This window comes from Ptychodera flava, chromosome 3 (genome assembly GCF_041260155.1).
Source record: "Ptychodera flava strain L36383 chromosome 3, AS_Pfla_20210202, whole genome shotgun sequence".
In the NCBI taxonomy this organism is placed as follows: domain Eukaryota; kingdom Metazoa; phylum Hemichordata; class Enteropneusta; family Ptychoderidae; genus Ptychodera; species Ptychodera flava.
This window is the reverse complement of record NC_091930.1, coordinates 17,359,666-17,385,685: the sequence shown is the minus strand read 5'-3', so window position 1 is coordinate 17,385,685 and position 26,020 is coordinate 17,359,666. Positions and strand designations below refer to the sequence as shown.

The following is a 26,020-nucleotide window of genomic DNA, read 5'->3' as shown; positions in this document are numbered from 1 at the left end:
GACAAAGCGTTATATCGGCCACATTTTGCCTTCCTTTCGGGAGGGCGACCTAAAAAGTATAGCAAGTCAGGAGGGGGTCTTTAATACATTGCGGGTTTTTTTGGGGGGTATTGAGTAACAGGGGAGGGTCACTTATTTTCATGCACGGATAAGGGGGAGGGTCACTAATTTTTGTGCATGAACTTTTGAAGGGTCACTATTTTTTACGCAGCGGTTTTTCGAAAAACACCGGCCCACCCCCCCCTGTAATTTATGTCCAGTGTCTAACAATATGAAATGCCTTTCTAATTGTGTTTTTAGAAATATCACACTGGCCTGATAAATCGAAATCGAGAATGGAGATGCTGCCATGACATCACAGCTAACCATGTAGAATGTCCGTTACGAGGAGAAAATTAACAGATCTAATTGGCTAATTCCAAATTCTGAACGAGCAAACACTTCATTGGTACATAAAATGCTGGATAGCAACGACGTCTTTCCCGCGAGCCCTTGAACTGAAGGCTGCATTCACACATAACAATGGAGGGGAGGGAGGGGGCTGGAAGAATTCAGGGGGATTCGAACATGTTGGGGGTAGTAAAGGGGGAAGTTTTGCTCTGCCTATGGGGTACCTGAAAATGTTTTGGTTCCCTTTTACTTTTCACGATTTCAAGGTTTGGTGAGTAATTCAATGGAAATTTCAATGTCATCCGATTTTAGTAAATTGAGTTTCATGGATGTTTGACAGCTAAATGACGATATGTTATCCAAGAGAAAATCTAATTCCCGCAATCCGCAAAATACCCAATGCGCATATAATGACAGTGTCTTCAGTGTGGGTCACAACCTTAGTTTGCTTGTTTGCTTTTTCTCATCTCTGACCTAACCTTCAAGTGTTGTAATTTCTTCATATGTAGTCAACGTTAAAGGTATGCAGTCCTTCATTGTCTCCAGGTGGGTTTGAAAGCATGCTGTCAGTTGTCGACACGATGATGAACAATTATAATATACTCTACTTGATTCACTTTGAGTGGTGTAATTTTTCTCGCCAAAATTTTAGTGCAACATTTTACTAATTTTTCTTAATTTTTCTGATAATTTTGGACTAAATGGACATCACATTTCATTGGCTACACTTTTTATCAAAATTTGGAACTGGTATTGAGAGTTCATGCTGTTTACTATCACTGCGCATCTGTTGTTCAAGAGATGTTAGAATCTATTGACATGGGTGGATCTAATCTTTTCTAATGATTATGCTGGGGATGGCAGCGTCACAAAATTGACTACAGACACTCAGTGTAGAAAAAAAGAAAGTTTTTTATTGCACACAGCCACATTAATGCAAATATGACATTGTCACCATGGTAAAAACTACAGTTGCCATGGTAAAAACTTGTTGCCATGGTGAAAAAACTACAGTTGCCATGGTAAAAAGTACATCTAATGATTTCTTACATCTAATATGAAAGTCAAGTACAAGAGGGTTTCTTACCCATGGTCTCGAAATCCTAATTATGATGTTTATCAAAATTGATGAAAGTTGTGAGAGCTTTACAAAGCCTGGATTGTAAGCGCAGATTATTGATGAAATATTCTATGTTCAGATGATAAAAACACCAATAAATTTACAAAGGTCTCTCTCACAAGCTGTTCAAACTTCACCTGTGATGTGCGGTGGTCTTTAAACGCTTGACTCTGATTGGTCAACTTCTTTGCAACATCTGTATGCAAATTAATGGGGAGCGCTGGGAAAATGGATGATCCAACCTTTGAACTTTGACCTTCACAGGACCTAACTGATTGAGTCTCCACAGTAAATGCAAATTTCTCTCATGCTTACAAAAGAAAAAAGCCAATCAACCTCGCTATGGATGTAAAAATAAAAGTTAGATCCAAATTTCCAATTAAAAAAAACTGCCGCACACTGTACTCAACATGACTGGATAGGGACACAACATTAATAAATCTGGTGCTAAACAGTATATTGTAAAGATCAATCTTCTGTCTAAACACTGTTCCCTCTCTGTTAAAATTGATGCATCCCTGACACATCTGTTTCTTATGACTCAATGGGTAACTTCTAACAAGCAAGTACCCTTTTCTTTCTCCCCCTCCCGTTAGTACGTTTTCTTTTCCCTAAATTATGTTGTAAGTTGACAGCTGACATGATTTGGGCAGTAGGAACAAGGAAACTTTAGGGGCAACGACAAAGGTTCAATGTCAGACGAAAATCTTAATTTTTTTAGCTGGGGGGGGGGGGGGGGGGGGGTCCAAACAAGTTTCTATATGACAACTAGATTTAAGGTAAAATTTGCAAGGCGAATGAATATTTAGATAAAAAATACAGCAGAAATGTGCATTTTTATGTTGAAGCCAGAGTTGTTTTTTCCAAACATGCATCACCACCATAGTCTTGGTTAGTGTATACAATACAAGCTGTTGGACTATGTTGCACTCAGAATTTATAGTTTGCTACATTTCTGGTGCATATTGATGTGACTTGGCCTTGGCAATAGGTTCAATATAAGTCAATTAAGTTTTGGGGAGAGGGGGACATAAGGATTTAAGATTTTTATCCAACATCAAAATTTTGACGTTGCCCCTTATCTTAACACAGTTGACAAAAAGACCAAAAATCTTTTTCTCTGTTGTATGTGAGTTTACAAAATGCAAAAAGAGATTCTGAAAGAAGCATTAAAAGTTCTGGCATATTATAAAAGTTCTGGCATATTATAGTGAAACTATGAAAACCTATCCTATGGCTTCCGACACATTTCTGTATACATGTATGAATGTGGTTAGCTCAGTATAGTGAATGAAACTGGAAATATTTTCAAAAAATTTCATCAGATTTGGGTACTGGCGTCAACTCTGAACAATAAAGTGTCCACTTGTGTGCAAGCCCTTTGTCATTCATTCTACAATGTCATGAACACTGACAAGAAGCAAATCTTTGCAAAGAGTCACATCAAACTATTTCACGCTGAAAGAGTAAAACAGCACACTTTATACTCTCACAGTGGTGTTCCTTCAATGTAAATCAGTCAGTTGTCATGATAAATATTTTGCTTTTATCCAGCAGACAACACTTAGCTGAATATGAGTCACAAGTCCACTGACCACTCAGAAAACTGTGTCGTAGAATAACCTTCCCCCTGAAACATAAATTCTAGGTCTGCAAATCATATCCATGCTACACATGCAATGTTCATCTCTCAAATTCTTCTCTATCAAATGATGTCATATCAGGTTACGTGCGTTTTCAAATTTCCAGCTGATAGGCAATGTGTGCGTTACGTGTGCACGGCACTGTGCAGACGATGGCATTGCTTTGCCCGTCACTTGGTAACAAAAATGTTGTGGAACACATCTTGATCATGTGATTGAATATTGGATAATATTTTTTTTAAATGACCCACGAGAGATATTTGTAATGAAAGAACTCCACCACAGAGACTGAAGATATTACTATCCTACGGTAGAAATACTCTACCTTAACTAATATCTTCAACCAGAAAAACTCTCGGTTGTATTCTCAACACCGAGGGCAGCATTACACTGGTAAAATCTCTAATCCTGACTCAACAGTGAAAGAGAAAGACTTTGAAAATAAACAACACTATTTGTAACACTTGATAAAATGCAGCCTTCTTGATGTAACAAGACTGTACTCTCAAAACATCATAGAAAACTGTACATTGTCTAAATCAGATTAAAATAATGACAAGGCTGAATAAACCTTGACTCTAAATAATTTAAACAATCATATACAAATAACTTTACAAATATTAACAGAAGAAAGATTATCTTGCTAATGGTATCATACAAAAACTCAACTGCTAAAAATGAACATTATTTAACATTTGCCACTGGAGGGCGCACTTGACACCATTTCCTTCAAAACCCTACAATGTAACTCTCTGTATATCTTTCTTATAACAGCTGTACAAGTAAAGTTTTTGCTGATATCACAAGTGTAAGTTACAACAGCTTTGATTTTCTTGATGCATTTACTAAAGATCAAAGTCTGTTCAAGATAAAAGACGAAAGATGAAGTGATTTTTATCAAATCTGCAGGCCACAAGAAATTAAATGCTCTGACCCTTGTAGACGCCGTCATAGCAACAGAGTATCTGTTATTCATCTGTGACCTTTGACACCATGAATAATTAAAATGGTGATTTAAAAACTATTCTGACTCTGTACATTAGATGTTGTGCCTGACAGACATGTACATTTATAAATCACACTGGAAAAATCAACTGTGCGTGTGCAGTAACGATTTTCATTGACGCCTACATTTTTTAAATGTTTGCAATTGGTTTACACGGAAGGTCACAGGGTCAAATAGTGACACAATCTTGTCAACCTTGCTCGGTGAAGAAACTATTCAGCCAATGGAATAGACTGAATGATTCCGTCGCGTTCGGGCGCTCCGGCGCACTGCGACCTACGACCCTTACGCACGCGACGGAATCTTTCAGTCTACCAATGGAAGTGCAAGAAACATTCATGATACCAATAGAAAAATTCCATGGCACTGTTGTACGGCTGAAAATCAAATGAACAAGACCCACATGCGTTTCTGGCAATGTCTCATCCGTAACGGCACGACTGACCCCATGACCTTTCTGGAAGCAATGGGTCATGTACAAACGACCTCACAATGGCAATATCGCAATGGCAAACTTACAATGGAAAAATAAAGGAAGATGGTTTCTACTTCAAGATGGAAAACTGCACATACAATACTGGAAGCATCATCACCCTGACACCCCATGAAGTACATTGTTTGGTTCGGTCCAAACTGTTCCAATGCAGGAAAACAATGTACATTTGGTGAAAAGGAAGGGGGACCACTTGTTTTGAGGGGCAATTGAAGTTATCAAAATAATAATACCAATATATCTATCATGATCTAGAAATGAGATTGCTCTCCAAATAGTTTATGTTGTTATAAAAATAACACAGTGAAACAAGTCATGTTCAAGTACCGGTGGAAATACCTAAGAGATTGTTTGTGAAAGCAGCTATAACTTATGATTTTTTTCAACTCATTTTGTAGTAAATTACAGTTTCTTGTTCTACTGCTCAAAGCAAGTTACCACACCTACTGGTTAGTTTGTCAACACAGCATCTATACATGTACACTATTACTGTTTACATTTGAATTCTTGTCCGGACCAGAATTCACTTGTCAACAATAACAATGTAGTTTACACATGAACATGGTTGAGTTGACAAGCTGAATACTGTGTATCTCAACATACCTTGGGGAGAAAACAAGTAACTGTAGTTGACATTCAATCACAAACAGTGAAACATTCATTAAGAGTTACAGCTACTGGTCCTTCAACAGATGTTAAATTACATGTTGTGTCACAGGCAGGATACTGAGATGTCCACAGTACAGAGGTGTCTGGTTTACAGAGGTAGTGGTTTTGATAGATTTCTTTGTGTGACAACTTCACTGAATATAGAATTTAATCAGTGACATCCTGCGTCACATATTAGAACACCTTTACACTGACCAAGGATATCAACTTAACCCTTTGAGTGCTGAATTTTTCCCCAAAAAATTTTAGTCCAACATTTTACCAATTTTTATGAACTTTCCAGTAATTTTTGTGACAATTTTGGACAAAATGAATACAACGTTTCATTTGTCTCAGTTTATTATCAAAATTTTAGCAAAAATCTAACAAAAATTGACTTAAGTATATCTTATAAAGGTGACAAAAATTGACTTTGGCGCTCAAAGGGTCAAGACATTAGTGGTAGGTTTGAACATGCTGCTGTACAGATTCTGTCGCAGCATTTTGAAGAAAAAATGCAAATCTATGATTGTGACACTGGGTAAATCTAAAGAGCTGTCCGACAGTTAACAAGACAACATTTCACATACATTGAAGAACGGCAAAGGGTATCTTCAACACGCACAAGTGCAGACGAGCAGTTCACATCGATGGCAGAAAACTGAGAAATGTGTACTGCTACCGCTAGAGGGCGCTGTGATGAAAAGACTTCTGCTGTCAAATTTACAGTAATTGTGCTTGCATATAGCTTTCAGTAACAAAGTGATATCAATGGACTAGTCATGAGGCGTAAAATGATCATCACGATTTCACTTTGTAGATTTCATCTGATTGACAAATTTACTGAATTATGGTAGAATGCATGTCCATGAGAAGTATAAGACACTCAAATTTTCATGATTCCTTGCCACTTTTTAGCTCTCCACAGGGCTCATCATGTTGCATTAAGCTTTCAAGACCTTTCACTTGTAGTATCATAAACTTTTACTTTTTCCCAGACAGAACTACAAGTGTGAAACAACATTGAATTGCAAATATGCATAAAATTTGCTTTCCTAATCTGAAAATTTGCATGTTGACCTCTGATTTATATTCATGATTTTGGAATATGACATTTTACTCCCCATCACCCCTCCCCTCCCCCCCCCCTCCGGGTCCCCAAGCTGAGTAAGAGGAGAAGCTGGAAGTAAAACTGATAATTTATTTTAAAGTCCCCATGCTACCTAAAATAAGCCTGACAATCTCAAATGATCATTTACAGTTGATTTTATCATTTTTTTACCACTCTGGCAAAATGTGGTTAAAACATTTCAGCAAAACACCCCATGATTTAATGAGATTTCCTGTGAAAATTTCTGCCTCATCATAATGCAGTCACATGACTACGGAACACCCTAAGACACTGACAAACCGACCGATGGACAGTATGGAGGAACAGACTACGGCTGAAGTTCTCAAAAACACAACACATTTTCATTACCGAATGCTGTTTTGACATTGTTCACTATATCAATCATAATAAAAGGGATCTTCTAAACTACGGCTTTCGAAGCTACAGATACAAAGTGATAAAAAAGTTTGAAGTCAGGAACGTGAAAATGTTATGTTTATATGATCATAGTCATAATACAAAACCCACTAGTTCAACATTTTACTATTAGACTATTTGGTTTCAAATCAGTCACAGCAGTTGAATCGAAACTTATCAACAACAGAAAAACTGGGGAAGCCAGATTAAAGAATCCCTAAGCTACTATCTATTCATCAATTTTTAGCACCCCTAGGTTTTTACTTTACCATCAGGGAAAAGAACCCCCCTAAGCTGCTATATTTTCACCGATCACCTTGGTTGCTGTCATTTCCCACACTGACGTATTTCTCAGTTAAAGACAACGGAATCATCAATACATCTATGATTAAATCATTACTACAAACTAAAGTACTTTTTTGTATGTAAATGGTTTGCCATTAAATAAATATATACAACTGAAGAACTCTAAAACAAAAGCCAAGTTGCAAATGATAAACGTTTCATTCTGGCATGAACCTGTTCTGCATAAGACTTTGGAACCATTCAGTCATGCAATTATTTATCTTTTCTCTGATTCCCCCTCCCAACCCCCCACCCCCCTTTAAAAAATAAGCTATATAACAATAAATACAATCTCAGCCAGCAAATGAAATGTTTCTTCTGTAAATTAAAGAGGTTATAAAAGTTCCTAGTAAAGAAATAGACTGATCACCAATTCCTTCCAAACATAAATGTTAAATTTTTTTCAGAAAAACACTCAGTTGATTTATTATTAAGTCCCCTGAACTCTGTATGAGTGATAGTCTTTCTACATTCAAAATCACATTTTCTGATTTCAATTTTTTTTTAAAATTTAAATTATTCTGATGTTTTCTTCGCACCTGCTGTTTCTGTTAGTATTTCTGAACCAAAATAATCAGATTTATACAGTATGTACCAACCTCGCAGTCTGAGCTTTTTATCAATATTTTATGAGGTCTAAGGATTCTGCTTCATTTTAATCAGTTACAATGTGTCCCCTGGTTTATGACTAGTCTAAAATTTGCATGCGTAAAAAACATCTAAAAGCATAAAAAAATCAGGATGAAATTTGCAAACACCATTGCTAACAAAAAGTAAACATCACCATGGGCATTTTAAATGACTTCTACTCCGGAATAAAAGGGACGCAATGAGTTCTACAGACTCAGTACGTCCAAGAGATCATGTGATGGCGGTACAAACAAACCCATGTGTTCACACATGTATGGAAATACACATACTTCTCTTTGCATATTGCACACGTGGGTTTGTTTGTACCATGGTTCATTTGAATTCCTGGTTAAACCCATTGACTGTACACTGCTGCCTACAATAATTACTTTGCTATACGCTGCAGCTACAGCCGCTATATGTTCCATGCTCATTTGTGCCTTCTGCCTGACACTTGCACCATGAATTGAAAAAAATTCTGTATATACATATTAAAGACTCTAACTTCCCTTCTGTATATCAAAATGGCAAGCCTGCTCAGTACTGGGATCACAATAAGCCATATTACCACTTAAAACTATCCTGAGGGGTATTTTCCATTCACTTACTATGGAAGACACCCTAAGACAGGTGATTTCTACAACAAGGAAGGTTGGCCCATTATTCCTAGGGTATGACCCTGCATATTGAACAAACTGCCGTGCTGGTCGAGAAAAAATCAACATTACTGAAATAAATACAAATGCTCCTGCAAAAAATAAATCTGGCCAGATATTGATTGAAACAAGCTAGAGGCTACATACGCCCTGGGCAGCCTCGACACGTTGGTGGCAGCAGACACCATGTCTGTGTGTCACACATCATAGTGAGGAGTAGTGGAATAAGAGGACGACGACAGCTGTTGGCATGGAAACAACCAAAGGATCATGGGTCCTCTTCCGAAGACCTCACTGAGCAGGGCCATCTTGGGTTTCTTGGCTCTGGGAAGCTCGTCGCTCTTCTTTTGAACCGCTTCAACGCCCGTCTCATCATCAAAGATGGCTGTCAGCTGTAGGAACAATCAAACACAGACACAGTAAATTCAAATGCTGGATTCCTACCTATCATTTGTTGTACACTGATGGAAAGCAAAATGCAAAAATTTCACTTGCTAGAACTCAGCACCCAACAAAATTCAATCCTAAGGAACGCTAATTTCACATAACCATTAACTCAATTGCAAAAAACAGCATTTAAAACACAACATTTAAAACCCCCAGGACATCTTACAGACACTAACAGAAGAGCATCCTCATGAGATTAGACAGAAGGCAAGTTTTTTCATCAGATTCCAAGTTGGTGAATTTAAAAACAAAATAAAGTCATTTGCAACAGTTTCTTGTGTGTCTTCTACGTCATACAAACCTATTCAAAATTTGGCAGTTCACGTCGGGTTTTCATCATACCAGTACGCATTAGCTTTGAGTCTGTGCTGTGGAGAGTGAGTTTCTGCAGATGAAAGTCCCCTGTATCACGTACACCACACTCATTGTGCTCACTAATGTGTTTTATATGAAAACAGAACACAAATCATCGCATCTACCTCACTCACATTTTATATCAAAACAGAATACTCACTCACGTTTCATATGACAACAGAACACAAATCAGTGCACTCACCTGACTTACATGTTCACAAATCACAGACTTGAAGAAAGCCTTTTCTAACCCTGGTTTTACAACCACTCTCACTCACCTGCTCAAAATGCTGCTCACCAGTGAGAAAATTTTACACCAAGTCAGGGACAAAAGTGCGTGAACAACACCTATTTGTACATCCAAAATAAAAAATTCGGTAAATTGTTGGTTTCCACGTACCTGATCACAGAGTATTGCGGTGACAAAAAGTCCAAAGAGTATGGATTCGACAATTAATATGACAGTGTGTGCTCTGGCATGGAAGAGAAAATAAAAGACAAGAATGATGTCATTGTGGGTTATCAATGGCTGGTCAGCTCTGCTCTACTACATCCAGCACTGAAGAGACACATGAACGCTTTGCTGTATGTTTACATGTCTATACTGTATGTGTATATACAGATTCAACATTGGAAAGTTGAGTTAATTTTACGTTGCTGCCAATGCATGCTGGTTCACCCTTCACACTATGCTAATGATACGGAGCATGCCAGGTCACAGTTCACACTATGCTAATGATATGCAGCATACACATGACGTCTGTGTTCCAAGTTTAAGTTTTTATTCAGTGAAAATTACACCTAATTGTTTCTTCTGCATCCAGAGATTGCGTACTCCGTTTGATTTGAAAAGATGATATAAAGTGCATGTGTCAGTCCAAGCTAGAATATTGTCTGAGTTTTACTGTCTTTTGGCATTGGTAAGGTTGTCTATCAGTATCAATGTGATTGTGGCTTGCCAGTTCAAGAGATCTTGAGAATAAAATCTTGTCGGTAATTTCTGTCCTTTGCAATTTCTTCAGTGTGTGTATGTGTGTGTGTGTGTGTGTGTGTGTTTCTTTTTTTACACAGCACGAGTTTAATAGGCAGATTAACCCCCGAGGCCCCCATGCAAGGCCACTTGTGCAGTTACACTGTACAAAGGAATTGAGTAACTCATAAGCCTTCTTGTGAGAATACTTGGAGAAACGACTGAAGAGCAATGACAATGAATTGTTGAAACACGATTCAAAGCTGTGATGTAACTCACTGGGGCCTGGACGAGCTGGGGAACTGTTTGGATAAGTTGAGAGACGTGCAAATAATTAGCAGAATATTAAAGCATGGCCAAAACATTATATGTGCTTGTTTTTTATCCTGCGTGCTGAGCCCGTAACAAACATATTAAGTGATTCCTTTTTGTAAATTGAAAATTATCTTTCACCTTGTACAATCCTACACGTAAAAAGTAGATCAGAGAAAATTTGAAAGCTGTAGTAATTCTGATATAAAGCATGGTGACACTGCATTAGGGTGGAGCTGCACATTGCAAACAGGTTTTTTCAAAGCAATATTTCTTATCAGACAAGGAAACCCCTCATACTATATATTTTCAAAAAGCAGAGACTCTAAAATTTATTATGGTAGCAGTAGTTTACACAAAGGATAAGGTGGGTGTATATTTGGGGTAAAAGCCACAATTTTGGCATTAATGACAAAAATTAATTTAAGTCAAAAGCTTTACACTATTTTCTGAAATATAATATTTAACTTGAAAGAAGAGTATATGTACGAAAAAACGACCATTTTACTTTGCAATATCTATACTCATTCAAAATAGGCAAGGATTGAAAAACTGACGTTCAAAAAAGTGATTAAAATCATGATTAGTAAAATTCAAATGCCTCTCATTCAAAATGTAAGAACTTAATTGCCAAACAAAATAGTCTTTTTTTTTAAAGAGCATTTAAAAGACACAATGTGAAAATTTCAGAAAATTTGACCCTGCCAGAGTGGAGTTAAATTTTTTGGAAATTTTGAAATTGGGAGGAAAAAGAAGCCAGGAAATCGGGTGATTTGCATTCATTTGCATAAATTAACACTTCTTTATCACGAAACTTACGACTGCTTGACAAGCTAAAAGGTGAACCCCACCAACATTTTAATCTTGGGTTAACATATTAATTAAAATTGAATGAATATTGGCGAAAACGTGATTTTTGAGCAAAATATGCTATATTGGGTGCAGCGCCCCCTTAAGATCACGGTTCACAACTCTACTGTGTGTGCATGAAATTATACTTCAGATATTCACATTTTCTACCATGGATAGCACACTGTCAGTTAGTTTGTCTGGCAACCATGCAAAGATAAAAGGCTGATGCAGCTAGTACAAACCAGGTATGTGCAGAGATAAGAACAAACAGAGCCCTCTCTCTCATTTCAATAACAAGTTTCTTTTTGACACCGTTCTCTTGGCACAAATTAGAGTTTCCAATGTCATTTCATTGACCAATAAAACACATTTGCAAATTTTATCATAATTTAATCATAGGAATATCACTGATTCCCTAACCTCTAAATGAGAAACACCTCTATGCAGGAAATGACAGCAACCTTATACCATGCAAGATGTGAGGTACATGAATATTCTGCATTGATAAGGAATCATTACCACATAATTGTAATACCAAAACAATGCTCACTAATATAGTGTGCACAAATAAATACATATCCAATTCACATCTTGCAAATGAGCAACCAAAGTGATTGGTGAATATATAGTAGCTTTGGGGGTTCTTCATCCTGATAGTAAAGTAAAAAAAAACTAGGGGTACTAGAGTCCAATGAAGAGAGACCACCTTAGGGGTTCTTTAATCTGGCCATCCCAGTTATCTCTGTAGTTTACAAGTCTAAACTCCACTACTGTGACTGAGTTGAAGCCAAATAGTGTGATAATAAAATGTTGAATTCATGGATTTGGCAATATGACTATAACCACGTCAGGCAAAAAAAAAATGATTTGTTTCTGGTCATCGCGCACATCATTTCAAAGTGTGCCCATCAACTCTTTTTTTCCTGCTTTTCATTTGCCCCGATGGGAAAAAGGGAAAACTGTATCAAATTCCACAACAACTAAAAAAAAATTGAAAAAAAAAATTGCGTCGCCACATCATTTTTGCCACATGTCAATGACCAGACACAAACCTATAATTTTTTTTGGCCTAAACACAACATTTTAAGAGTCGCAGCTTTGACAGCCGTAGGTTCACATATGGGCGACACTTACATTTTTCTGCTCTGGTTTGACGGAGACACTTCACACTCTTTGCATTCCACCAGCCAGCTGACCAGAACCAAGATCAGGCTATAAATGCTGGCAACTCCTGGAATACAGAAATGTTGACGAAGTTAGTCACTGTTTTAAATATGGTGTACAGCGCAAGATAGGACAGTATCTGCCAAACTCAGGGTTGAGCAAATTATTTGAAGATTCACTGTTCCACACGTTAGTGAGCAAATAAAATCACTAGTTTCAGTTTCAACAAGCTCACTTGTCAACATTGCGTTGTTGGCTGAATAACAAACCAATCCATTGGGCTTGTCGGTTAAAAAATAACTGACTAGCCCTGTTATAAGAACTTCAAGCCCAGCCATAAAAATTTACCAGCAATGAACTTGAATTTGCGAACTCCTCACAACCCCACAAAGAATAGAATGTAGCTCTTGGTACAGTGATGTACCGTGTCATATACCATTGGCGCTAATTGTGATCGTAGGTTTCACACAAAGTAGAGCATCCCTTGCACAACATTGGAAGCTGCTGATGGAAATTCAGACAATTTCTTCTTCCATTTTTAGCCTATGTTGAGCAATGCACTTTGCATACATGAGAGCTGCGCATGGTTTCACTGTGACAGTAATCGGGTATCATTTCTTTCTCTTCACTCTTTATCTGAGAATTTTCAAGAAAGTCTTGAAAAAAATTTCTGAAAAAAAATATTTCATTTTTGCCTATTGATGAGTTTAGTGTAGCATCATTAGAAGTGAGGGAATTTTTGTAAACTGGTCTGTCTTAAAGTTGTGTAACATCGACTGTCCAAACATGAAAGAGAAAGAAATCAATTGCAAAGACTGGAAAATTATTTAAAAAGTACCAAAATATGCTCTCCACAACATTTTGTCTTCAAATGATTGGACTTTGATAAAAAAAGTCTACAAAAACGCTAATGGTGAACATTTGTGAAAAACCACTGTTAAAAGTCATTTCTATGAGATCTTTCTATGGACTCTGAATACAGGCAAAATTATATTTTGAAGACGTGAACTTACCAACATAAAACAGAAACTGAATAAAATATCTCTGATTGAATTCACCAACACAATTATTTATCCTGAAAATAAGAAAACCAACACACTTTAGAGTCTTACCCAAATAAAATTTGACAAGTCATTTTCAACGACGTAGTCCCCATCAAATATGAACAAAATGGTTGCTTGGTGGCCATATTGGGTCATATCACAAAAACAAATTAAAGTGCAGATGTATGCGTTATCCTTGTACCAAGTTTAAAAAGAAATCGGCCAAGGCATGTCTTAGTATGCGTGGACACACAGATGCATAGAGCCCAATCTGTAAGGGCAACTCAAATGTTAATACCATACGACGTAATTAAATCACCATTGAGGTACATTTGTAGTTGCAGTCAATCACAAAAATTCTGAATACAACCAGAATCTTTCTTTGTGGTCACCTTTACATAGTAGTCACCTCTTTATAGTGGTAACCATACAAAAATAATTGCATTATATTTTGTAATCAGAAGAAAACACTTGTTAGTGTGAGTTCAAGCACAGCACAGTAAACGTACACCATCAAGTTCCAGTGTTTTTGTTAGGATTGGTAAGCTGGTAAGTCAGGTAATTTCTGGTCAGTTTACCAGGGTTTAACAGGATATATCGGTACGGTACACAGTAATGTTTAACCATACGAACATTGTAATTTTTTCCATCAAAATATCTGGGCAACACTTTACCAATTTTTATTTCATCTTTCCATAATGTTTGCCATGACTTTGGACCAAATGGACATAAATTTTCATGAGCTACAGTTTTTTACCAACATTTTGGGAAAAGTCAGAAAAAATTGTCAAGATCTGAAAGAAATTGTTGGTGTTATATTCTGTAAAAGTAGCAAAAATTGACTTTGGCTCTCAGAGGGTTACGAAAGTTAGATATTTTACCAAAATTTCCCAATAAATTCAAAGCATAAGCACAAAGAATGTATTCACCAACAGTTGAAAACATACCCACATTGTACACTTTTTTTATCTTTGCACAATTTTTGAAAGAGAATACAACAGGCAACCTTTCATCATCAGACTTTGGTAAATCCCTGCAGTGCTCAATGGGGTGGATTGAACTATGTATCATGAAATAGGGGTGAAAACTACGAGACATACCACGGACAGTGGTGATCCATTTTTCTGATGCATCGACGACATATCCGACAGTGATGCGCCCTCGGTGGACGGTATGTCTCACAACGCTGACAGACGGTCCAACTTTCACCTTCCTGATTGGTAAATTGAAAAATATTGACAGTATCTTTTCAGGAAAACTGAGACAGTACTGTCTCTGAAGAAACATCTTCATTAGCGATACCCTGAATTCTGTTGTAATGCATTGCAGTTAGACTGAAAAATCCACCTCTTGAGGGCGCTGTCTACACTCCCCTCAAGCAATATATATAAGTATATGCTGTGAACACTACAAAAAACATGTTTGTATACAGTCAGTCTGACATATGTTTAAGCAGTAAACCACACTGAGCTACGGTATGCCATGAGATTTTGACCAGTTCATGACACACATGCATGTGCGATAGGGCAAATGCATATATATGTTGTGAACTGGACAAAACTAAGAGGTATACTGGCTGCTAGGGTGATTTATTGCAATTATATCATAATATTGAAATTCTGGCATGAAAATGTGAAAAAGGAATCTTTTTTCAAGCTGAGAGCTTGTGCGTGTTCAAACCATGTATATTGCGAATACAGAATGATTATTTTCACGTCTTGACCAATCAGATCGCTTTATTTGCGTCATCAATATACTGGTATGATATAATAGAGTTTATCCAACTCAATATGCGAGGTACATGAATATTCCTAGCCTGAAAGATCTGTTGCTCGAGGGCGCTCTCAGTGGTGAAGTGCCGAAAGCGCCCTCGTGGGACAGATCTTTTAGTCTGGAATATTCAATATGAGCAACATTTTGATACCCAAACAATGCTCATTAAAATAATTTGCATATATGAATACTAATCTACCTCGTACCTTACAAGTAAATGTTAAAACAGACAGAGAAAAGTAATCCTTTAAAGGCATACTGTCACCTGTTCCAATTTTGCCAGTTACCATGGAAAGTGAAAATCTAACCAATCACAGATTTTAAGCGGGTGGCCGCTTTTTAAAAACAGCGCCCTCACATGGGCATTTTGAATACAAAGGAATCCCCCTTTGACCATATATGGGCATATTTAGATTACAGGTGACTGTATACCTTTAATACCACATTACCATAATTGAATGTCGCACATTTTGCAAATACTGTTCAACTCTTTCATCAAGTTCAAGAGCAAATTGTCACCTCACTATCAAAGAGTGCTTATTGAATTTCAGACACCCTATCATTCCCATTTTCAAGTACGGTACATGTGTAAACCTCTAGCTCCAAAATTTGCAAAAAAAAATTTGTCAATCTGTGCATTATTGTAGAATTTCTACCATTTAGTCACTGTGCAAAAGCAAACCATGAGCCATCCCAGTGCATGCATATTGCAAGATTAGTGCCAACCCTCTACCGGTATCTATAATCTAGAATGAGCTTGGTATCATATCAATAACATTTCAAAAGAAACACTAAAGTTAATCCTTCTTCCTATTGTTACACTGTTTTATTGTTCAAAAGTTGTTGAGTACCAGCATGATGCCAGCCTAGTATCTATTGGGTTCTGGAAACAACTGAGCCCCGTCCCGGACCAGCAAATTCCGAAATCTAGCTATGATTTCCAGGCTCCGCAGAGCCACAGAGATCGGTGAAAGCTCTACCTTCACTTCATGCTGGTTGCTGGTCCGGGAGCTGGCTAAGATGGAGGGGAAATGACAGTGACACCAGTAAGGTTTACCAGATCAAGGGTACCATCACATGCATGTATAAAGCATTTTAAGTACACCATACCATTCTGTCTACTGAAGTATTAGAATAATTAGAATTGTATGTTTCACACAAGGGACAATAGCTGTAACAGCTAATAAAATTTTCATAATTTTTTTTTCTAGAAAACCAGCTTGTTTCCCATTCTCCTCACTAAAGTGTGTTGTTACTAATGTGTTGCCTTTGCTACCGCAAAGTAATACAATATTATCGTTGACAAATGAATGTCTAGTCCAAACTAGAATTTTGTTTCAAACATTTCATCACCTCGACAGAGTCTGTTCTGACATATCGAACAGTACATATGTTGACATAATTTTGGGAATGAAACAAGAAAATTTCCTTTTCGAACATTTTGTAAAAATACTGGAAAATACATTACCGGTACATGTTACAGCTGATGTCGCTTCAAAGACAATAGCAATCTAGTTTGAGATACAACATTGAAACTATCCTGGTATCTACAACATCATGCATATCTGTTTTTGCTACATCGTGACAGGCTACAAATATATAGATGGAAGCAAGCACTTGACTTTTTCAGAGTCATGCCTCTGGTAATTTGATCATGAAACTGGCATTCGTCTTCACTAGGAATCAAACTGGGACATTTTCTGTCAAACTGAGAAATTAGCAAATTGCAGTCTGTCTGAGATATTGCCTCCTGATCAAGCCCCCGGTAATACCCTAGCAACGGTGCTAATCCCATTGCCAGTACCGCTCATCCTGTGTTACCATGGGGACAAAAACAAGATGAGGGGAAATGTCTGAGTAATTTGGCTGGGTTTTTCAAATAAAATGGTTTCTTTTCGTTTTCCTTGTATTGTATTGAAAATTTTACTGAAACATCTCTTTGGCATAAAATCAATTATCAAGTAAATTAACATGCTGGCATACATTTCACTTGGTTTCTATGGCTACGGCTGCATCATCAGCGTTGTATAACCAAATCTCATGAAACTTACACAACCACCGAGGTGTTCAATTATGACGCATTTTCAGAGGGGAAAAAATTGTTTTTCCACAAAAGAAAAATATTTTGATGACACCTCAAGTTTTTGCACAGATGTCCTGGTCATCATAGCATTTCAGTATACGCATCAAGGAGAAAAGAGCCCATGGGAAATTACCAGGTACTCTTACCTCATACACTGGTGTGTGGTCATTTTATTTTGAAGCAAGGCGTTAAAACAACAATTGAAGCAGTCAGTTCAATGACCGTCCATCGCTTCACAATGAGAGCAGGGTGACTTGACTTGACCAAAGACTTGCTGGAGTTGGGGTGGGAAGGGGAGGGGGGGATGACGGGCGGGCAGGGGCAGCATTAATGTACAAAAAGTGACGAGTGTGCAACAGTCCAGGGACAATCTTGTGACATGCACCATGTCAGCAGTTACTGAATCGTCATGCAGGAACTACATGTGCAAAACTCAAATTTTGTACGGATGTGTCACAAAGCCATAATTGACCTGGAGTCCAATCTCCCACTATGATCTTGTATTTCCATCCAAGTTCTCAGCTCTTTCTTGTTGCATTCTTCATTAACCTTATCTCACCAAGATAATTCCAAGTTGGGTAAAGCCGGTGAGGCAAAGCATGTCCCACATTTTATATTTCAACAAAGACTAAAATATATTGAACATGTTGAAGACCCCTGAAAACAGAGATACCAGTACTGTCACAATCAGTGAAAATATGTAGAGATCTCGACTCAATACCATTCTTGCCTGACCCAGCAAGTGATAATATTGACAAATCTGGCAAGATGTGGATTAAACGTGAAGTTACAGGACCGTGGGCGCACAATAGGGGGATTTCTGATGACACAGCCATTTGCACACACTGGGCGGGAGTTTTTGAATTCTCATAGCATGGCTTTGACCGTATGATAAATTTGAATAATCATGATGGGCACTTTCCTGACATATGCAAAGAGGGCTCAAATGGTCGTACAGGGAACACATTTTGAAACATATGCGTTCTCCGACAAAAAAAGGAACATTTTTTCAGTTTATTTTTGACTCAAGTCTATAGAGTATATGCACAAACAAACATCATATGCAAGATTCAATGACAATGAACACTGAAACAAGGCAAAAATTATAGGATTCTGGGACAAAACATGGCACGTCTTATTAGTATAGCATGGCTTTTTTACATTTGTACAGATTTACAATAATCCAGCTTTTATAGGGGAAGTTTCCTGTTTAATGGCAAGGTAAATGTGTAGACCAGTGTTTGTGTGCTTGAAGAGTTTCATAAATTTTGAGTTAATGTGTTTTTGCCGCTAACTTTTTGCGCTGACAGTATCAAGAGTGTGTGTAAAAGGTGTGCACTGTACAGTACATGTAAGCTAATGTATGTGTGGAAGCAATACCATATACCTGTACAACCAACTTAACCTTCATCAAGATTCCATACAATCATGGCTGTAATCACATCTAAACAACGACCCACTACCGAAATATACCTTATGCCCCTATGCTTCATTCCACACTTCCCATGGTGCAGTGCGTGCAAGCTGCAAAACTGGGACTGGGGTTACCTTTGACTCATTCTCCTCCTGGGGCAATCTCTGGCAATACGTGTACAGCAGTGTTTCCGAACGGAAAATGACAGACTGCGTGGGCAGAGAAGGGAACACTGGCGTGTTAAACTTTTAACGCACTGAACACATGTTCTATGGTGATTGTTTATTTTCATATGCCGCTGCTACATTGTGGAATGGGCTGCCTTGGTCACATTCATTCTGCATCTAGTGATAAAGTTTTCAAATCAACCTACTTTTGCCTACCTATGCGACACTGTGTAAAGCGCCAGTGAATATTTTGATAGATACCAGGTGCTATATAAATTTCTTATCGTATCGTATTGTATGTAGGATTCACAGGCACGACACTGCATGTATGAAATGCAAAGATCCATTGCAGAAGATGTCACACTATGAGGAGATAGATAGGTCTATTGTCCACTGGCTAAAAACAAGTGATGTCAGAAAGCATTTTTTTTCAAAGACTACTTCCCGAAGCAAATAGTCTTTGATTATGTGCCTGGTCACAGGACGATGTCGGGAGTGTCGTCTGCAGCGTTGGAAATACAGCAAATGGTCACAGCATGATGACGACAAACCTCTGACAAAAAGATCAAGATTTTCCGTTCCAATAGGACTTGAACTGGGAGAGCTGCATCGATTACAAAGATTCAAGTGCAGATTAGGATTTCATTGCGTGTAAGAACGTTTTTCTATCTTTTACAAGAGACATTGGCACTATTGTAACCTCAGCGGAGAACCCACCCAGTGAATTTCACACGTCGCATTGCTGCAGTGCACACATATCAAAGCACATTAAAACAATGAAACAGAAGAGTATGAGCATGTGGCGTGTCATCAAATACATGTACCTATAACCTGGTCTTCATTCTGGCAATGTTGCCAGTTTAGTACCCTTTGTGACCGTGCATCATCAGAAACACATTCCTATATCCCTTCGGCACACAGCCGCGGGGAAATAGCAATGTATTTCTGGTAAGACTCGGAGGGGGGGGGGAATAAACAGGCACTATTGCCCTCATGACAAGGTAACAGATGCTAACGTAGATCTAAAGAGAAACCTGATTGGTTTCATCAGTTTGAAAGCTTCTACATCATACCATACACCTGTGAGTCATTGAAAAGTCTACACATACACAGCTTCAGCTAGCAGACTTTGATGATCATGGAGAGTGGTCTGGTTGCTCTTTCAAAATTTGCACTGCTTTCAACTGTTTGGAAAAATCTATCTTGTCTGCAAATTAGCAATATATTTGTTCCCTAGACACTCCACAAGACACATCTAAAGAAAAATGTATGTACTGAAGTGTCTGTAAAAATTAAGAATACATGTACGGGGTCAACATGTAAATTTTGGTACAAGAGAAACAAATCACCCAAGATTTACCGATATTTGAAATTCAAAATGGCCGCCATCTCTGTATTAACTCTATGGAGGAAAATAAAATTCTCGATTTCCACATAACTGGGCCAGTGAAAACTTCATCAACCCCACAAGCTTCATGTTTCATGCAGTAGAAAACTATATCCTGAATCAAGCCAGTGAATGCCGATTAAATAATCACTGCAATTTTTTTTAATTTCATTTAGAGGCTCTTTTTGTCATTTCTGTCATATGATGTTTTGTTTGTGAAACAGTTTGCATATTTAATTGTTCACCTTTTTATTTATTCTTGTATTTATTTATTTATTATTATAATGTTTGTCTATGGTTTGATGACACTTCCTGTTGGGATTGCTTTTGTATTTTATCATGTACCTATTTGTTCAATTATTTATCTGCTTATTTATTTATTTATTCATCTAATTTTGTATTCATTCATTCACTAATTTATTTATATTTCAATTATTTATCATCTACACCTTGGCAACATTCTACCTGGATGTACTAACACAGAAAATAATGCAATACATGGTGTAAAGAAGGACAGATAACGATGAGAAGTTCACTTTGTTATGACAAGTACCATGTACATGTAGTTCTAAAAATCAAAAATCTCTGAGAGGTGCGCCATTTTATCCCTGGTGAAAATCACTCAAAATATACCACAGACTGATAGCTAGTGCCGACGCCATGGTAAAATTGCTAAATTGGTGTAGTTTTGTCTACGCTAACAAAATATGTGTCAAACGTGAAGAGAGAAAAACAAAATCACTTTTTCATTCTGACAATGATTCTGACAGAGATCACACAGTGTATTTCTTGTTTCCAAAAAACAGTTTTCTGTGACACAGACCAGATACAAAGTGTAGATATATATCTTGCTGCAAATGAACACAAAGATTCTTTCCTCATTAAGTTTGATAAAAAAAAGCACAGCAACATTGTTTTGATGTTACCGCGGCAAACATACCTTGTCAAATATCGTCTTTGGTGGTTGACCAGCTCGGACATCAGAGAAGTCCAAAGCTGTTGAAGGGAGTGGTACAATGCCTGAAAATAACAACAATGACATCAATATGAATGTTCAATTGGCTGGAACTATAGATACATTTCAAACTTTTTTTATGTCGTTTGCCTTGTTTCTGTTTGCCATTTTGCTATGTTCAAATTTCCAAAAGTCACATTGAAATGCAATGTTTTCAGATTGTCAACACATCCTGTATCTGTAATGTGTCAAATTTTATAGTTGACCCTTTGAGTCCCAAAGTCTATTTTTGTCCCCTTTATAAAATAAACCCTAGTCAATTTTTCCCAAATTTTGCCAAAATTTTGAGACAAGCAACCTAGCGGCCGATATAGCACCGCTGTGTTTATGTAGAGAATAACTATTTTTGACACATGTTAATGAAGAAGGTGGAAATCTTTGATAGCTCAATGCAAAGGCCAGAAAAGTGGCTAAAATAGCTGCAAAATACACAATTGAAGATTTCATCATACTTTGAATATATCACATCGGATCGTCCCTAAGAACATGTCAACCAAAGCTATCTGATAAGTACCGGTAGTTTTTTGAGAATAAAATTTTCTGACCAAAAATGGCAACAATTGCCCCCAAAAATAAAAATTGCAGATTTCATCATAATTTCAAAAGATCAAATTTAGTTCATCTATAGAAACCTGTATACCAATTTCAAAGCTGTTAGACCAGTACTTTTTGAGGAACACATTTTTTGAGCAAAAATGGAAAAAATTGCCCAAAAATTCAAAATTGCAGATTTCATCATTATTTCAATAAATATTATTTAGTACATTTATAGAAACCTGTATACCAAATTTCAAAGCTATAAGATGAGTAGTCTTGGAAATACACATTTTTTGACTGAAAATTGCAAAAGTTGCCCCAAAAATACAAAATTACAGACATGGCAATACATATTACTTAGCTCATCTGTAGAAACCTGCATACCAACTTTCAAAGCTATCAGACCAGTACTTTTTGAGAAACACATTTTTGACTAAATATGGCAAAAATTGCCCCCCCCCCCCAAAAAAAAAAACGACGACGGACGACGATGGAAAATCAACCTATTTGATAAGCTCTGCGTCACTGACAGTGGAGCTAAAAAAGCTGTAGCAAATGAAATGTGAAGTCCATTTGGTCAAAAATTATAAAAAAATTACAGAAAAATTCATAAAAATTGGTAAAATTTTACACTAAAATTTTGGCGGGAGAAAATTACAGTGCTCAAAGGGATAATAACAAATGAGTTCAAGTTGAGCGAGAATACATTTTTCTACAATGACATAATTACATTGCATGGTCACGGTGTAGACAATAAAATGTAAGTAATTAATATTTTGCACTTTGACATACATGTATATGTGCCTCGGGAGAGATGCACGCTTTTTTAACCCTTTTCCTATCAAACAGTATCACTTCCCCATCTACCAAGTCAGTGAGAAGCAGTATCGTCCAAAACCGTATGTATTTTCACCCACTTTGGCTTGGTATGTTATAACAGCTTTAGTCTGGAAAAATCATGTTTACAGTGTCTTTCAGGGACCCTCAAATCTTCAATCTAACATACTTTTGTTTCGCTAGCTTTAACCAACTTGAACTGAAGGTAAAAATGAACTTTGCAGGTTCAGGGTTAATAATAGAACAATAAAAAATATTTTGTCAATCTCATTCTGTCTGGCCTATCACTGCTCAGTCAGTAAAAAGCTGTATTGAGCCAAAACCCTCTTGGCATGGTACATGTACATGTATTTTATAGCAGGTTTTGTCAACAAAAATCATGTATACAGTATCTGTTTTCAGGGCCTTGTGAAGAGGGACATGTATATGCCCCACTAGTTTTAACCAACTTGACCTGATGGTGACATATGAACTTGGCATGATTACGTTTGGCCAATCAGCTGACAACAGTGACCACTAAATAAACTTGCCAATTAGTGAGCACTGCCCCATCAAATCCAGCCAATCAGCAAGGAAAGATTTCAGAATGGCCAACTCAATGCAGTTTATATAAAACCACAATGAGCTCAGTCTTAGATAGGATTGCACCAATCAATGGCGCTTGCCATATCTCATTGTCCAATCAGCTTGGTCCGACTTAAAATCAGAGAAATATACTTGAGTCAAAAAATACTACTTGGGGTGATTCAGATCACAGTGATACCTCTTACGGGAAAATTCTCTGCTCTCTCTAAAAGTTCAATTCAGCACACTTTGGGCTTGGGTTATCATCAGTCAATGAGATTGGTCTGATTAGATTGGACTGATGTTGCATGTGGCAAGATAGTGAATACTGATTCCATCTGCAGGAAGTACTTACCGGGATCTGAAAAGACTGCCCTGGCATGGGACATCAGCAGGAAAAATATCAGGATGTTAAAAAGGACAGCGTTGAATCCGCCCCATAAGCTGAAATTGTGAAAGTGATACATAGTACATGTCAATATTGAGATTGGCATCCAGGCTATGGGCCGAGTTCCATGGGCCACCCAGCTGCGACACCCGGACATACCGGTACTACGGCATGGCCTTTGCCGTCTGGTTGATAACGATCACTGTCAATGGACCATAGTGCTAAACATCACAGATGAATTAGACAATCCCATGGCTGCTACGATCAAGTAACATTGTGCTTTCTGATCTTCAAATCATCATCCTTATGACAAATCCGATTATGGCAGATAATAATTATAATTTGTTGCTCATGTATCGTTACAAAGAAGCATGGTTGGCCAGCCACACTGGTGTCTGTATATGCAGACTGTCTTGTACTTTTGTCATCCTATTCTTCACAGGGTCAGTAAATGTAACCTTTGGTGATTTTTTTTCATTTTTTTTTGCTTGTATGTAGTTTTTCTATTCCTCAAAGCATGTTGAAAGACCCACTGCTTGGCTTATCAACACATCATCCGTACATATAAAAAGCGCTGTTGCTGTTCACGGAATTCCAGGCTGAACTAGAATTCAATTGTGTTATCTCAAAATGCTTTTGGGAATAGAACAAAAAACTCATTGACATTAAAGACAAAAACTGAAGAAATCACCAAAGGTTACAGCTACTGGCCCTTTCAATCCTTTCATCATAATGGTTTGGCCCAATGCTGTTATATTCAGTGGTAAAGTTGGACCTCTAAACAGAGAGAAATAGGGGTGAACAGGGTCATCCAAACGGTAGAGTTGTGCTATTACAAGTGGAAAGACACTGGTGTCTCAGCCACTGCTGGCTGCTCAGCCTTCATGATTTCAATCATACTTCTGTGCAGCAATACATACAAACAAGTTATCATCATTATCTTCTAACCCTTTGAGCGCCAAAGTCAATTTTGGTCACCTTTACAAAATATACCACAGTCAATTTTTTTCAGATCTTTTTCCAAAATTTTGAAAAAACTGTTGTTTATTAAATGTGATGTCCATTTGCTCCAAAATTATCAAAACAAATACAGAAAAATTCCAAAAAAAAATTGTAAAATGTTGCACTAAAATTTTGATGGGAAAAATTACAGCGCTCAAAGGGGAAAAAATAACATTTTGTGATCAGAGGGCCTAATTAAATCTGTGATGCCATTGGGGATTTATGACGCAGGCAACAAACATAATTTGTTCTTCTGCTTCGCCGTGGTCATACATGGTGTTATTTTTCAATCAAGAAAATTAGTCAATCTGTGAAAAGTTGTTGTGCTCAGCTCTCACAGGTGGTGGCCCTCAAATGTGATGAATGTGTGAATCTCTTGTCATCATGATGGCCACCAGGTTTAACCCTTTGAGCGCCAAAGTCAATTTTTGTCACCCTTATAAAATACACCTCCGTCAGTTTTTGTAAGATTTTTGCCAAAATTTTGATAAAAACTGAGACCAATGAAATGTTGTGTTCATTTGGTCCAAAATTATCATAAAAATTACAAAAAAGTTCATAAAAAATTGGTAAAATGTTGGACTAAAATTTTGAAGGGTTAAAATCTTTAAGTCTGCTTTCGCCGCAAAAGTTTACCATTGTCTTCTTTGAGACCTCCTACGATTAAAAAAAAAATGACGCGAAAGAAGCTTCCCCAACAGCTCTCGTTCTCGATACACCCTTTTCTGACAAAAACGCAATGATTTACCGGCGACTATGTGTATACTATATACCCTTCATTCTTTGCGAGTACTCTGTACGCTGATGAGATCGGTATAAAAATATCAACGATTTCCTCCTCCGCGTCACCCAGGAAATATGCAAGAAATGGGATTTCGTAATTATTATATATTGTATATCATTAATATTGAATCTCCCATCGGTACGACCGCATCTTTTGCAGCCTGAGCTATGATTATTTTGTGATTCATCCTAACCCTCCCAGTCCCATTGACTGTCGAAACTGGCCTTCACCGTTCTTGCTGAGAATTACACGTAAAAATAAAACTATTGGGTGGAAGATAGATATTTCCTAACCTGTTCGACAAAGATGGTATGATCAGCCACTCAATTACGACGTAATCAGCGTAAAACACTGCGACGTACGTGATAATTATACACGTTATACCGCAAGGGTCTGTCCTGAACACCACCATCTTGGAAACGTCATTTGGACCTCTTAACTTACTGTCAATTTTCAAGCACTGCGCAT

At 37.4% G+C, this 26,020-nt stretch overlaps 2 protein-coding genes across 4 annotated transcripts in view; one reads left to right on the top strand and one right to left on the bottom strand.

Moving 5' to 3' along the window:
* The window catches only part of LOC139129659 (uncharacterized), a 152,134-nt gene that overhangs the window by 73,772 nt on the left and 52,342 nt on the right, over positions 1-26,020 (top strand). The gene's annotated exons all lie outside the window — the stretch shown is intronic.
* On the bottom strand, positions 1,285-26,003 carry LOC139129662 (palmitoyltransferase ZDHHC3-like). 2 transcript variants are annotated; one of them, XM_070695335.1, is made up of 9 exons: positions 25,846-26,003; positions 23,734-23,822; positions 21,366-21,445; positions 19,006-19,080; positions 14,702-14,814; positions 13,572-13,633; positions 12,529-12,625; positions 9,661-9,733; positions 1,285-8,851 (listed from the first exon to the last, which is right to left on the bottom strand). In XM_070695335.1, the coding sequence occupies exons 1-9, from the start codon at positions 25,962-25,964 to the stop codon at positions 8,657-8,659; spliced, it is 903 nt and encodes a 300-aa protein (XP_070551436.1). In that variant the 5' UTR covers positions 25,965-26,003; the 3' UTR covers positions 1,285-8,656. The 2 variants fall into 2 exon arrangements, with proteins under 2 accessions (XP_070551436.1, XP_070551437.1); XM_070695336.1 differs by lacking the exon at positions 19,006-19,080.

Excerpts from the sequence above, each read along its gene's own strand:
- LOC139129662 (XM_070695335.1), bottom strand. The coding sequence starts at position 25,964 with ATGGTGGTGTTCAGGACAGACCCTTGCGGTATAACGTGTATAATTATC. Across the intron at positions 21,446-23,733 it reads GGCAGTCTTTTCAGATCCCG|GCATTGTACCACTCCCTTCA; the intron begins GTAAGTACTTCC and ends TGTTATTTTCAG. Across the intron at positions 8,852-9,660 it reads CCGCAATACTCTGTGATCAG|CTGACAGCCATCTTTGATGA; the intron begins GTACGTGGAAAC and ends TTGTTCCTACAG.